Genomic DNA, 14,248 nt, shown 5'->3' on the forward strand with positions numbered 1-14,248 from the left:
GGAGGAACCACTGAAGGGAACCGAGCCATACAAGGAGAACCTATCGGAGAACAAGAAGAAAACCCCACTGAGCGAAACCAAGACTTAAAGGAGAACTTCTCTTAGAACATGGGGAGAACCACTGAAAGGAACCGACCCACACAAGGAGAACCTCCATAAGAACATGAGGAAGAACCATTCAGCGGAACCAAGACTTAAAGGAGAACCTGTCTTAGAACACAAGGAAGAATCACCAATAGGAACTGAGCCACACAAGGAGAACCTCTTTTAAAACATGGTGAGAACCACTGAAAGGAACCGAGCCACACAAGGAGAACCTTCCTGGGAACATAAGGAAGAACCACTTAGAAGAACCAAGATCCAGAAACATCCTCAGAACATCAAGAAGAACCACTGAGAGGAACCGAGACTCAGATGGAGAACCTCCCTAAGAACCCGAGTGGAACTGAGACTCCTGCTGGAGCTGCTGCTGAGTGAGGAGCGTGAGCAGAGCTGTATGTAAAACGTGTGGTTTCTGGTCTCGAGGTGTTTAATTTGAACCATCTGCTATGGAAATTCTGTGGGCTGTTAAAGCTGAGGAGGCGTCTCGCTCTCCAGGCCGAGGTGTGACACCACCAGCATCACCCTCCACCATCTTTCTCACGTCCGGCTGTACGCAAAGCCTGCGGTCGCGTCTCGCCTCGGCCGACAGGCTGCTTTCCCATGGGCCGCTATCTGAGCTCAGCTACTTTGCCTCCCTCATACAAAGGAGCTCTCTAGTGCTGCAACACTGTCCAAATATTTGTGGACACCCCTTCTAATGAATGCATTCAGCTGCTTTAAGCTGCACTCCGTTGCGAACACACATAACACACATACACAGCTTGTCTAGTCCCTGTAGAGAAGTACTGCCAATAGAATAGGACCATCTAAAGTAGATAAACAGCATGACCCTATTGGCACCATGCTGCCTAATGCCAGGCGTGGGCTAGTAGAGGGGTGTAAAGCCCCCCAGCATTGATCTATTCTATTGGCAGTACTTTTTCTCTACAGGGACTAGACAAGCTGTGTGTGTGCATTTGCACATCTGTCTCAACAATGTGTGCAGCTTAAAGTAGCTGAATGCATTCATTAAAGGGGGCGTCCACATACATTTGCACTATTTTTTATGTATTTATAGATACAGTATAATTAAAAATGTCAATAGAAAAAAACAATGTCAACAATGGGACTAATATATATATATATAATATATATATATGTATATGTATGTATATATATGTACACAAATCAGTGTACCGTCAAAAACAATAGGAAAAAAGCCATTATTTTTTTACACTTATATACATTTATCCTAATACTTAATATATACAGTAATAAAGTCAGTGCCAACCTAAATGCTGTGGTTTGTTTTTCACTTATTATATCATAAAAGAAACCGAAAAAAAAATCAATAATCCTAAACACCCTAACTAAAAAAAACGTCCAAAGTGTGCACTTTGTAGACGGTCCCTTACTGGCCAAAACTTTTCTGTTGTTTTTTTAACCACTTTCTCTGCAAAAACACCCCAATATTTTAATCGTTTATCACCCCTATTACATATATGATCATCACTAGCCACTTACATAACGAGAAATATTGTATATAATTGTATTATTAATATTTTTCTGGTCCTATCGCACACTCGCTCCGGAGCCCTTGAGCCTTATCAGCAGTTCTAGGCAAGAGTTTCATTTTTCCAGGGAAGTGAACGTGTGAACACACACGCACTCACACACACACTCACACACACACTCACACATATATAAATACACACATGTCGAGGCCTATTAAAACAAGCACTCACTGGTTTTTCGGGTTTTACACACATAGCTGCACGTTGGGACAACTCAGGGATCCTCTGTCAGGCACGGATTTGGGCAGCAACGTGAATACGGTTCATTATGAAGGTATGGGTAGTTTTAATGGGGTTTGAGGTTTGAAATGTGTGTTTTTTAAATGTTGAAAAGACGTGTAGCATGTACTTTTATATGGGGTTGAAATTAGCTCATTTTAGCTCAACTTTAAATTGGAATTTTCCGTTCCACCTTAAATGGTGCAGCAGTTCCATTCTGGCGCCTGAGGCGCCAGAATGGAACTGCTGCACCATTTAAGGTGGAACGGAAAATTCCAAAATCAACCAAACCTCAACGTAAAGTTTGGGGATTTTTACCGTGTAGGTTATATTAAATGCTTCCTCGCAGATTATCCAACATCTAGACCTTCTAAACAGTAGACTGAGCCCAAAAATGACACATATATCCATTTTCTGTACTGGTTTCTCAAGAAATTCGTCTTTCCTCACCTGCCTCGTAAACTGTCTACCCACAGTGTGTCTCTACACAACCCTTCTGCACGAGAACGTGGGCAATGTGGGCGTGTCCTCAGTGGACGCGGCAAAAAACAGGAGCTCCGTGATTGAAGGGTCAGTGTTGACTGACAGCTGAGAGATCAAAGTCGTAGTCATTAGCAATTAGCAATGGCATCTATAAGGTGGTATCTATGATGTTAGGAAGTTACAGAAGTGGACAGGGGTCAGCATGGGCACTCTGACTGCAGCTATGTAGCCCCCCTGTACACTGCAGTGCCCCCTGCTGCCCCTAGTCTGAATGACGCTGTTGACAATGCATCAATCATCAGTCTTAAATTCATTTTTTAGTTTTTTTCTAGAGTTTTGAGAAGATTTTCAGTCTAAAGGTAGCTAAATCGTGAAACGTTTAAGCCCATAGCGTTGAAGTGGTGGAGGGATACATGCAGGGGTTGTGTGGCAAAAAGTAGTCCCCCTAGATTTGCCACTGTTTTGCCATCATCAGCATTTCATGCGAAGCTCAGATGGCGCGTAGACATGGGTTTTAGACCAGGTGAGTTTTCAAAGTAAATAAAATGGCTATATTTGTGGCGTTGTCATGGAAACCGACACCCGGTTCCATTGACCATCACTGTAGAGGAATTTTCTCGGCCAGTTTCTCAACAAGGAACCCTTTCACATCAAACTTCTACCACATAGGGACGTTCGTATCAGCACCACTGAGTTCTGCAGAACTTATGAAATCTCTGTGGTAATTCTCTTTAATTCCGAAACCCAGCGCTGCTCCTGTGAGAAACTGGCCCCATCTCCCCAGCTTACCCTCAGTTAGAGGAAGTGATAGGTGTTGTAATCTGGTGACCGTGGTCTTGCTGTCTGTCTAGACCACAGGCCGTGTTTATGTCTGGTCATCTGCTCTGGTAAAGGAATAAATGCTTCCATCGGGAAACGGGTGTGTGAATACTGGTGGTGCAGAGAGGTGTGTGTGTATGCTGATGAGCCTCCTCAGGCCTGTATAGTGGCGGTCAGTGTGTGTGTAGGTGGGCTCTCTCTATACAGAGCTGAAGGGGTTCTTTCTGTTTCTGGGTCCATACAGAGAGAAGTGGTGCCACACTGGAACCTGTCCGTCAAAGTGCTGCGAGGGAAATTCCGCTATTCTCGTGACTACCGTACGTCCTTCACACACACACACACACACACACACACACACACACACACACACAAGTCTGGTTTCTGTGGATTTTTTAAATGAACTACAGTGTCTATGAAAAGTCATCAACCTCACTGGACCCTTTCACACTTTATTCTGCTACTGAATAAAAAACACATATTTAATTAATTTAGAGAAATAAAGAGTTTTTAATTGATTAAATAACTCCATCACATGATTTCCTACATTTATGACTGTTTAAAAGTGTGGAATCACTTTTAATCACATTTATCATTTCTGTTATTCTATATAATAATAATAATAATAATAATAATAATAACAAAAATAACACAACTCCAAACTACACATCAGACAGATATGATATGTGTTTTTTATAATAATATATTTTTTTCTATTTTTTTTCTCTTCTCATCTGTTTTATCAGCTTGTTTTAATATTAATGTTATTAGAGTTTCATACTGGATATTAATGTTATTAGAACTTCATACTCGATATTAATGTTATTAGAGCTTCATACTGGATATTAATGTTATTAGAACTTCATACTGGATATTAATGCTATTAGAACTTCATACTCAATATTAATGCTATTAGAACTTCATACTGGACATTAATGCTATTAGAACTTCATACTGGATATTGATGTTATTAGAGCTTTACACTGGATATTAATGTTATTAGAACTTCATACTGGATATTGATGTTATTAGAGCTTCATACTGGATATTAATGCTATTAGAACTTCATACTGGATATTAATGTTATTAGAGCTTTACACTGGATATTAATGTTATTAGAACTTCATACTATTTTTATGACCCAAGGTACAGAAGGTGAGACTGTTTGTTTTAATAGTTTTAGGATTTGAAAATGAATCATGACTCATTAAATTCAAAAAGTCATTCATTACCAGTTCTGTCAGGACAAAGGTCAGAGTCCTGCACGTGGCTCTGAGAACACTGCCTCTTCTACAGCAACCCAAGTGACCAAGCCACCAGATTCAGACTGGTGTCCTTACATATAAAACTCTATGGCCCAAAACCAGTGTAGAACTGAGCGTGTATCTGCACATATACTTCTACTGCATAAACACACACCATGATCTGCTGATAACCCTAATAAAGGCCTGTAGTGCCGTATAATGATTAACCTGTAATGTGTTCTAAGGAAGAACCAACCTGATGTTTATACTCTCACTTTCCTCTGAACAGTATCACAGTCTGACCTCTATGTCACCTTGCACCTTCCCACTGCCTCTGCCCGTACACTCCGCACAAGATGTATCCCCAACAACAACACACCAGAGTGGAATGAAAACTTCCACTTTCGCGTGCACAGCCAGGTCAAGGTGAGTTAATTTCCTGAAAATCAAATTTGGTATTGGATCTCTAGTAATAGCTCTAAAAAAAACTCAGTAGGGTATTCAATCTCAAGTATTATGACTGAAAATAAATTTGATATATTGGCTTCATAGTTATTTAGGACTCAAAACTCAGTTGGGTTTTGGATCCCTTATATTAAACTAAAAAGTAACACTAGTAGGATATTGGATCTCTTGTTCTAGAACTGAAAATAAACCCAGTAGGGTATTGGATCTCCAGCATAAGGACTGTAAATTAACTCTATAGGGTATTGGATCTCTTGTTTTAGAACTGAAAATAAACCCAGTATGGTATTGGATCTCCAGTATTATGACTGTAAATTAACTCTGTAGGGTATTGGATCTCTTGTTTTAGAACTGAAAATAAACCCAGTAGGATATTGGATCTCCAGCATAAGGACTGTAAATTAACTCTATAGGGTATTGGATCTCATGTTTTAGAACTGAAAATAAACCCAGTAGGATATTGGATCTCCAGTATTAGGACTGTAAATTAACTCTGTAGTGTATTGGATCTCTTGTTTTAGAACTGAAAATAAACCCAGTAGGATATTGGATTTGGATTACATACTTTTAACTTCCTAACAACCAATCAGCATTCTCTGGAAATACCGTAATGTACGGTTTTAGCTGTAGAAACTGAAATATCTTCTTCTACAGAATATTCTTGAGCTAAACGTCTATGACCAAGACATGTTGAGAGATGACCGCTGCACCAGTATCCTGTTTGACATCAGCAACCTCACCCTGGGCCAAAAGGAGACCAAAGTCTTCATCACTGATGACAAGGTCAGTATGAGTTTGACCTTATCTCACACTGTGGGTGTTGATCCAACACTGGAAAGTCTGTTGTCTCGTCATGTCACAATAATGTATTTTCCTAACTTTGTATATGTTAATACTTCAGAGTCTAAGATGTAAGATGTAAGATGTAAGATGTAGGATGGAAACCTTACTGTAATTCTTACTGTAAACCTCTGAGTGCTCTGTGGTTTCCATTGAAAAGTGCAGCTTGAGTAAAACAGCAGCAAACCAAGCAACCATTGAGCTTTTCAGTGTGTTGCTCAGGGTGAGCAGGATGAGCTGGAAAGTGAAAGGGTAAGTGAAACTTTAAGCTTGCATGCTTCAGAGTGGAGGAGTTGGAGGACTGGGGCTGCCGTCTTTGGGCTGTAGATTAGAAGGCAGAGGGCAAAAGCTCACACTATCAACCTATAAACTCGGTAGGTAGATCTCCAATATCAGGACTGAAAATAAAACTCAGTAGATCTTCAAGGTTGGTAATAAACTCAGTAGGTTATTGGATCTCCAGTATTAAGACTAAAAATAAACTTGATAGGGTATTGAATCTTCAAGATTGAAAATAAACTCAGTTGGGTATTAGATCTTCAGGGTTGGTAATAAACTCAGTAGGTTATTGAATCTCCAGTATTATGACTAAAAAACTCAGGAGGGTATTGGATCTGGTTGAAGGGAAACTCAGTATAGTGTTAGCTCTCCAGTATTAAGACTGAAAATAAACTCAGTAGGGTATTGGATCTCCAGTATTAGAATTTGACAGAATACACTACAGTTAAAAAACCTGCAAACAGGTGTATCAGAAAGTGTTGTGTGAGCTTTCACCCACGGCCACCTCCCTGTCTTTTCTTCAGGAGTGGACTAACGGCATGACCTTAACTAACCTGGGAGAAAACTGAGCCTGTGTAGAAGCGGTTCTCTAAGGGTGTGTTAGTAATTGTGCTTCTGTTTCCAGACGAAAGACGAGCTGTGTGTGGAGTTGGAGATTACTGAGAGGTAAGTGTGGAAATGTTATTTTTCTTTATGAAAGTTGGTGCTCATGTTCTCAACTGATGGACAGGAGATAGATAAGCTGCTCCAATAAGCTCCAACCTGACTGCATTCAGCCATAGGAGAGTGAGGGCATCAGTAAGGTCAGGCCACTCTAACTCATCCCAAAGGTGTTCGATGGAGCTCCATCACTCCAAAGAACGTAGCTGCTCTGCTCTGCTCCACAGGCCAATGCTTTGCACTGGAAATGGCAACCTTAGCTTCACAAGCTGACTGAAATATCTGTTTGTGTTCCAGTCCTGAAGAACCGGGGCAGTACGTCACCAATGGAGTTTTAGTGGTAAGAAGCCGTTACCTGAGAGGTTCATTGGGTTCCTTTTTGGTTCGTTTTTGGTGTTTCTAATAAAGTAACAAGGTAGGGGTTTCTAATAAAGTGGCCAGTGTGTGGAAGCTCAAGGTAGGTGTTCCTAATAAAGTGGCCAGTAAGTGGAAGCACAAGGTAGGGGTTCCTAATAAAGTGGCCAGTGGGTGGAAGCACAAGGTAGATGTTTCTAATAAAGTGGCCAGTGAGTGGAAGCACAAGGTAGGGGTTTCTAATAAAGTGGCCAGTGAGTGGAAGCACAAGGTAGGGGTTTCTAATAAAGTGGCCAGTGGGTGTAAGCACAAGGTAGGTGTTTCTAATAAAGCGGCCAGTGAGTAGAAGTATAAAGTAGGGGTTTCTAATAAAGTGACCAGAGTGTTAAAGTACAAAGTAGGGGTTTCCAGTAAAGTGGCCAGTGGGTGGATTTGCCCTGTTCTTGGATAGTTTTCTTGACCTCAGCTTTCTCTGTAATCGCAGGCAGCCCCGCTGTCCAGTATGGACGTGAAGATAGACAAGCTGCCCCCGGCTGAAGGTGAGGTCATTAATCGGACTTGTACAAATACATTTCACACAGTTTCTGTTTGTATTAATGTGTGTGTGTGTGTGTGTGTGTGTTTCAGTGGGCAAAGACCTGGTGTTAAACATTAGAGGGGCGTATAAAGAAGACCAGGTCATCTCACTTCCAAAAAATGAAGGCCTCCTGCAGACGCTCCGTTTTTTCATCAACAGAGAGCTGGAGACCGAGATTGGACTCAGAACACAGAGCTCAGAGGTGTGTGTTGAGGCCTCCTCTATTTCACACACTTCTGTGTTCTGACGCTGTCTGACTCTCTGTTGTCTATAAAGCTGGACTGTAGTCCAGCCACAGCCGAGTAGCGTATAAGCTTTCATTGCTTGTTAGCTGCACTAGCCTCGTAGCTCTACAGCTAAAGGAGCGAGAGTGTTTTCTACTGCTGTTAGATCAAGCCCTCCCTGTCAGTCCTCTTTCTTTTGACGTGTGTCTCCATGTTGTTTCTGTGGAGGAATGCGATGAGGACGTTTCTGCACAAGCGTCCAGTCCCGTCACCCCGTTTACGCCCAAAAAGGAGCTGACCCTCTCCCTTCCTGTGGCAGAGGTGAGAGGGCCGTGTGCTCGGCTGATGTGCTACATTAATGTATATATAAAATATATACACCAAGCAGCCATAACATTAAAACCACCTGCCTCCTATTGTGTAAGTCTCCCTCATACTGCCAGAACAGCTCTGACCATTCAGGCTTGGACTCCACGAGACCTCTGAAGGGGTCCTGCTGTGGTCTCTGGCACCAAGACAGCAGATCCTTTCAGTCCTGTAAGCTGTGAGGTGGTTGGGGCCTCCATGAGCATCAATGAGCCCTGGTTGTCCTTCTCTGGAGCAGATTTGGTAGGCACTGACCACTGCATACTGGGAACACCCCACTCCACAAGACCTGATGCCTGATGTTGTGGAGATGTTCTGACCCGGTCATTGTCTAGAACATCACAGTCTGGTTCATGTTGTCCATTTGTCCTGCTTCATCACCTTAATCACCTTCAAGAACTGACTGACAGGAGCCACTGGAACCAGATCATTACTGGGTTTCACTTCACTGGGCAGTGGTCTTAATGTTATGGCTATAAGCAGGAGTTGAATTACAGTGTTTAATCTTTTGTTCTGCAGCATAAAGTAGATTTGAGTTTGAAGGCAACGGACAGGTACTGGACTTCCCATTATTATTATTATTATTATTATTATTATTATTATTATTGATTGGCTCATACTCTGATAATAACTGTTACATGATGATGATGATGATGATGATGGTTTGTTCTCTGGAGGTCTGAGGAGGACCTGAACGTCCGGCTGGATTTTGATATTTCTGAAGCAGAGAAAGCGTTTCTAATAAAGAGGAAAAAGGTGGCGTCCAGCGCTCTGCAGAAAGCTCTGAACCTCAACACTGCTCCTGATCCCAGCAAGGTTTACACACACACACACACACACACACTCACAACCAACATGTGGAAGCATGTGGCCTCATGACTGTGGTTGTTCAGGTTCCGACAGTAGCGGTGGTGCTTTCTGGCGGCGGTACTCGGGCGATGACCGCCACCTTCGGCTCTTTGAGAGGCCTGCAGAAACTCGGCCTGCTGGACACAGTCAGCTACATCACCGCAGTCTCTGGCTCCACCTGGTGGGTATTCAGGAGTATTACAACCACACAGGTACTCTCATACTTACAATTCACAGAAAGCTCTAAATGTAGGTGTTGTGATATACACTGAGGAGGTGGAGCTACAGTCTCTCATTAGGGTGAATATTAATAACGCTCTAAATGTAGGTATTGTGATATACACTGAGGAGGTGGAGCTACAGTCTCTCATTAGGGTGAATATTAATAATGCTCTAAATGTAGGTATTGTGATATACACTGAGGAGGCGGAGCTACAGTCTCTCATTAGGGTGAATATTAATAACACTCTAAATGTAGGTATTGTGATATACACTGAGGAGGAGGAGGTACAGTCTCTCATTAGGGTGAATATTAATAACTCTAAATGTAGGTATTGTGATATACACTGAGGAGGCGGAGCTACAGTCTCTCATTAGGGTGAATGTTAGTAACGCTCTAAATGTAGGTGTTGTGATATACACTGAGGAGGCGGAGCTACAGTCTCTCATTAGGGTGAATATTAATAACGCTCTAAATGTAGGTATTGTGATATACACTGAGGAGGCGGAGCTACAGTCTCTCATTAAGGTGAATATTAATAACGCTCTAAATGTAGGTGTTGTGATTCCTCTCTCTCTCTCTCTCTCTCTCTCTCTCTTTCTCAGGGCAGTGTCGACTCTGTACAGTGACCCAGGCTGGTCAGCCAGGGGCATGGATGAGGTCATGCTGTCGGTGCAGAAGGAGCTCAGTAAGAGCATGTCCAGCCTGTTCTCTCCGAGGCTGCTGCAGTATTACAGCAGAGAGCTGGAGCAGAGGGAGAAAGAGGGACACCCCGTCTCGCTCATAGACATGTGGGGACTCGCCCTGGAACAGCTAATCTTCGGCAAGGTCTGACTCCAGCGCCGCAGAGGCTTCTGCACAAGCACTGCTAAAGAGGAACTCAAACAGATAGAGATCCAGAGATCTAATATTTCACAGTCAAAGTATTTTAATCAGTCAGTGATTGAATGTACATGTTATGGACAAAAGTATTGGGACACCTACACATTCCACCTACAGGAGTTTGTATTACACCCCATTCTAAACCCATAGGAGTCAGACTGCATGGCTAGAGGCTTGATTTTATACACCTGTGGCTACGAGACTGAATTAGACACCTGAATTCAGCAATTAGGAGGTGTGTCCCGATACATGCTTGCGACCAGATCGTTGTTATTGTAAATTAAATGAGCAAGTTTGCATTATTTTTGTCCTTTAGAAATATGCAGGGACCCTGTCTGGCCAGCAGAAGGCCATCTCAGAGGGTCAGAACCCACTCCCCATTTACACAGCGGTCAACATGAAGCAGGACGTCAGCGGCTCCATGGTGGCTGGTAAAGACTGCTCTGTAGTACTGTAGTACGGCCACCCCACATCAGTATCTTTCTGGTGCCCAATGATTTCAGGTGTCCAGGATCCACAGTGACCCTAACCAGGAAGAAGCAGCTGTGGGGCAGCCATGGCCTGAGGGTTAGCCTAATGGAAGCCGACCAGACCAGAGACACGGTTTTCTGACTCCCTGTAGGGCTGAGGGATCTTTAACGAAGCTGGAGTTTGCTCTGCCTCGTTAATATATCCTCCTGGAGTCATTAGTAGTTTTAGAAGAGGGTTGTTTATTTATTTGTTTATTTATATATTTGTTTGTGTTTACTCATTGGCACTGCTGTGTTTACAGAGTGGTGTGAGTTCACCCCGTTCGAGGTGGGACTCCCCAAATATGGAGCTTTCATCCCGACAGAGAATTTCGGGAGCGAGTACTACCTGGGTCACCTTATCCAAAAACTCCCGGAGACACGCCTCTCATATCTGCTGGGTCAGTGGTGTGTGTGTGTGTGTGTTTATGTGAGGTAAAGAAATGTGCAGCATCAGTACAATTCAAGAATGTATAGTGTGTAGTACAGTCACCATGTTTAACTTGCAGTGTGTGTGTGTGTGTGTGTGTGTGTGTGTGTGTGTGTTTGTGTGTGTTTGTGCGTAGGTACGTGGAGCAGTATTTTCTCTCTGAATCTGACTCAGTTGTGGAGCACCGTGACCGGAGCGATGCCCTCCTGGACTCTGGAGTCTGTCAGTAGCATTGGTACGCCTGACTTACAGCTGGGTAACAACACCTGACAGCTGAGCTACACTCAAACTACACTTCATTCAATATAATATGATTATTTAAATATTAAGAATATTGTACACATGGGGGATGTTTGGAAATTGCACAGGAATACTTGATTAATTGATTTTTTAATTAAAAATAAATCATTAAATGATAATGTATGATGAAAATCTTTTCCTTTGATGTTCAGAGAAGGATCAGAAGCCTTCAGCGCTGGACACTCTGAGGGTCAGTCCCGAGGCGGTGGTTCTGAGCAGCTTCATGAACAGGCGGCCCGTCATCAGCAAAGCCTTCAACTTCCTGAGAGGATTCTTCCTCCACAACAGCTACAGTGATCACTCCACCTTCACTGCATGGAGGGGTCAGTACTGTTCACTCGCTCGTCCCCGGTCTGAATGTGTGTCATATATTAATAACCAAGTTTAATATTCCAATTATTATCTACAGAGTTCATCACTTTACTTCTTCATACTGTACCAGACACTCATGATGAATGGACCAATAGAAATGCTCCACCCTCCACTTCATTTACATTTAAATATTATTTTTTTTCAAATTATTATTAAGCATACACTGTATGTCCAAATATTTGTGGACACCCATCTAATGATTGCATTCAGCTACTTTAAGTTTCACCCATTGCTGATACAGGTGTGCAAATGCACACACACAGCTTGTAGAGAAGTACTGCCAATAGAATAGGACCCTCTGGAGTAGATCAAAATCATGACCCTATTGGCTCCATGCTGCCTAATGCCAGACGTGGACTAGAGGGGTATAAAGCCCCCCAGCATTGAGGAGCTGTGGAGCAGTGGAAGAACTGTGTTCTCTGGATTGATGGTGGAGGAGCTCCATCCAGTATTTTTAGGATGGGATGAGTTGAATGTCAGTCCAGTCAGTGGTCTGTGGTAAAGGCTGTGTTTATTAGATGTTTCCCACACAGGAAATCTCACTGTTTATGATTCTCTTCCCAGAAGCTCCAACCGTGAGCACATCCAGCTTAATGCTGCTTTAATATGATCACACCTCCCACGGCCGCACACAGGCTGGGGTCATCCCGCTATACTGCCCCATCCTGGCCTTCCTAAGATCTGATTAAAGCGATAAACTGGCCAAAACTCTCTCCTCGGAGCGTGTGGAGGTGTTCAGTAATCTCTAATTGACTTTGTATGTGGTTCCTAGCGCTGTACCACTCTCTGTTCTCTAGAACATGGTCTGAAATCCTGAGCAGAGCTAAAAGCAGTATTATTTATTATTTATAATAATAATAAATGAATGAACTCATTTTTGAATTCACGCAGACACCCATCCGGACGCGTTTTCGAACAAGCTGACCCCGGCGGACTCCAGGCTGGGTCTGGTGGACTCCGGCTTTGCTATTAATTCAAGCCTTGTGCCGGTGCTGCAGTCACACAGACGCACCGACGTCATTCTGTCCCTCAACTACTCCTGGGAGCCCGACCAGTTCAAGGCGAGTGCCAGTTTCCATACACTCTTACAAATGAAGGTGCAACACGGGATTAATAGACCCTGAGGGTGTGTTTGTGGCTCATTTTACAGAAGGTAAGGTACAGAAGGTCCATATTAAGGCTGCTTTCGAACTATCAAATATTTTTGGAATCGAGTATTCTATATTTTCATCGATTAATCGAGTAATCGGATAAATCATACATTTGCGTTTTTAAAGATCTACATCAATCGTGTGTTGTGCAACATGAAAGGACTCTTAAAAGGAGCAAGCTGTTATTCCTCACAGAAGGTCTGACATTTCCTCTAACCAGATACCCCTGTTTAAGGTTCTTTACCGATTTAACAGGAGTTTTTGGTCATACATGGTTTTTCATGGAACCAAAAGTGGTTTCTATGGCATCGCTCAAAGAACCACGATGTTTAAGACTGTAGTCCTGGACTCTTCATTGCTTCTCCATTCAAACCAACGCATCAGTTATCAAGATGTGAAGGTTGGGCCTTATTGTCCAGCCTTACTTTTGTGTGTGTGCTGCAGGTCCTGAAGCAGACTCAGCAGTACTGCGCTGACCGCCAGATGCCGTTTCCCCGGATAGACTTCAATAAGGTGGCGTCGGAGCCTCAGAAGGAGGTGTACGTGTTTGAGGATGAGGGCAATCCCGAAGCTCCCATCATTCTGCACTTCCCCATGGTGAACATCTCCTTCAGGCAGTACAAAGCTCCCGGTAACTCCACCCCCCTCCACACATTCAACTCTTTTAATATCCTTGATTTTAGAAGAAACAGTGAATGATACCTAATACTTTGTGTGTATATGTATGTCTCCTCAGGTGTGAAGAGGCAGGGCGAAAAGGAGCTGAAGGAAGGAGAAGTTGATGTTAGCACTAGCTCCTCTCCATACGTCACTAAAAACCTGACCTACGCCCCGATAGACTTCCAGAGACTGACCGACCTCACCTCCTACAACATCCTCAACAACAGAGACACCATCACACGGGTGCTGCAGAGAGCTCTGCACAGGGGGGCGCCCAAGGAGCAGCCAGCCGGCCCGACCACCCTGACCAGCTCAGTCTACTCACGGATAGTAGCTAGCGTGATGTCCCTGTTTTAACCTAAAGACAATTACTGTCTGAATTACGTCGTTGAATTTGTCCAGTAGGGGTCAATCAAAAAAAAAAAAAGAAAAGAAAAAGAAAAATAATAATATGATGAATGTTAGATGTGAATGTAATTATTACAAAGAAATTATTTAATTATTAAATATATCATTTAAATAAAAAATGGAATTTTATGTTAAGTGTCTGCTGTGTCACCAGGAGGTTGCAGGTTCAATTCCCTCTGATGACAAATTCACTAGTGACTATGGATTTTGATTGAATCGGGTATCCCTAGTCTGTCAGGTTTACATACAGAGCCGTATGTAAAACGTGTGGTTTCTGGTCTCAAG

General features: G+C 42.9%; 1 protein-coding gene across 1 annotated transcript; it reads left to right on the plus strand.

Annotated features, from left to right (window-relative positions):
• Nucleotides 1-1,852: 1,852 nt before the first annotated feature.
• On the plus strand, nucleotides 1,853-14,050 carry pla2g4f.1 (phospholipase A2, group IVF, tandem duplicate 1). The gene is made up of 21 exons (XM_072690615.1): nucleotides 1,853-1,929; nucleotides 3,421-3,493; nucleotides 4,707-4,843; nucleotides 5,537-5,665; nucleotides 5,945-5,974; nucleotides 6,627-6,667; nucleotides 6,959-7,001; nucleotides 7,500-7,554; nucleotides 7,643-7,794; nucleotides 8,045-8,137; nucleotides 8,702-8,736; nucleotides 8,860-8,998; nucleotides 9,076-9,212; nucleotides 9,857-10,079; nucleotides 10,450-10,564; nucleotides 10,906-11,043; nucleotides 11,209-11,307; nucleotides 11,525-11,695; nucleotides 12,636-12,805; nucleotides 13,340-13,526; nucleotides 13,632-14,050. Exons 1-21 carry the CDS (start codon nucleotides 1,924-1,926, stop codon nucleotides 13,910-13,912), a joined length of 2,454 nt encoding a protein of 817 aa, XP_072546716.1. The 5' UTR covers nucleotides 1,853-1,923; the 3' UTR covers nucleotides 13,913-14,050.
• The last annotated feature ends 198 nt before the right edge of the window (nucleotides 14,051-14,248 follow it).

Source organism: Salminus brasiliensis, chromosome 10 (genome assembly GCF_030463535.1).
Source record: "Salminus brasiliensis chromosome 10, fSalBra1.hap2, whole genome shotgun sequence".
NCBI lineage: Eukaryota > Metazoa > Chordata > Actinopteri > Characiformes > Bryconidae > Salminus > Salminus brasiliensis.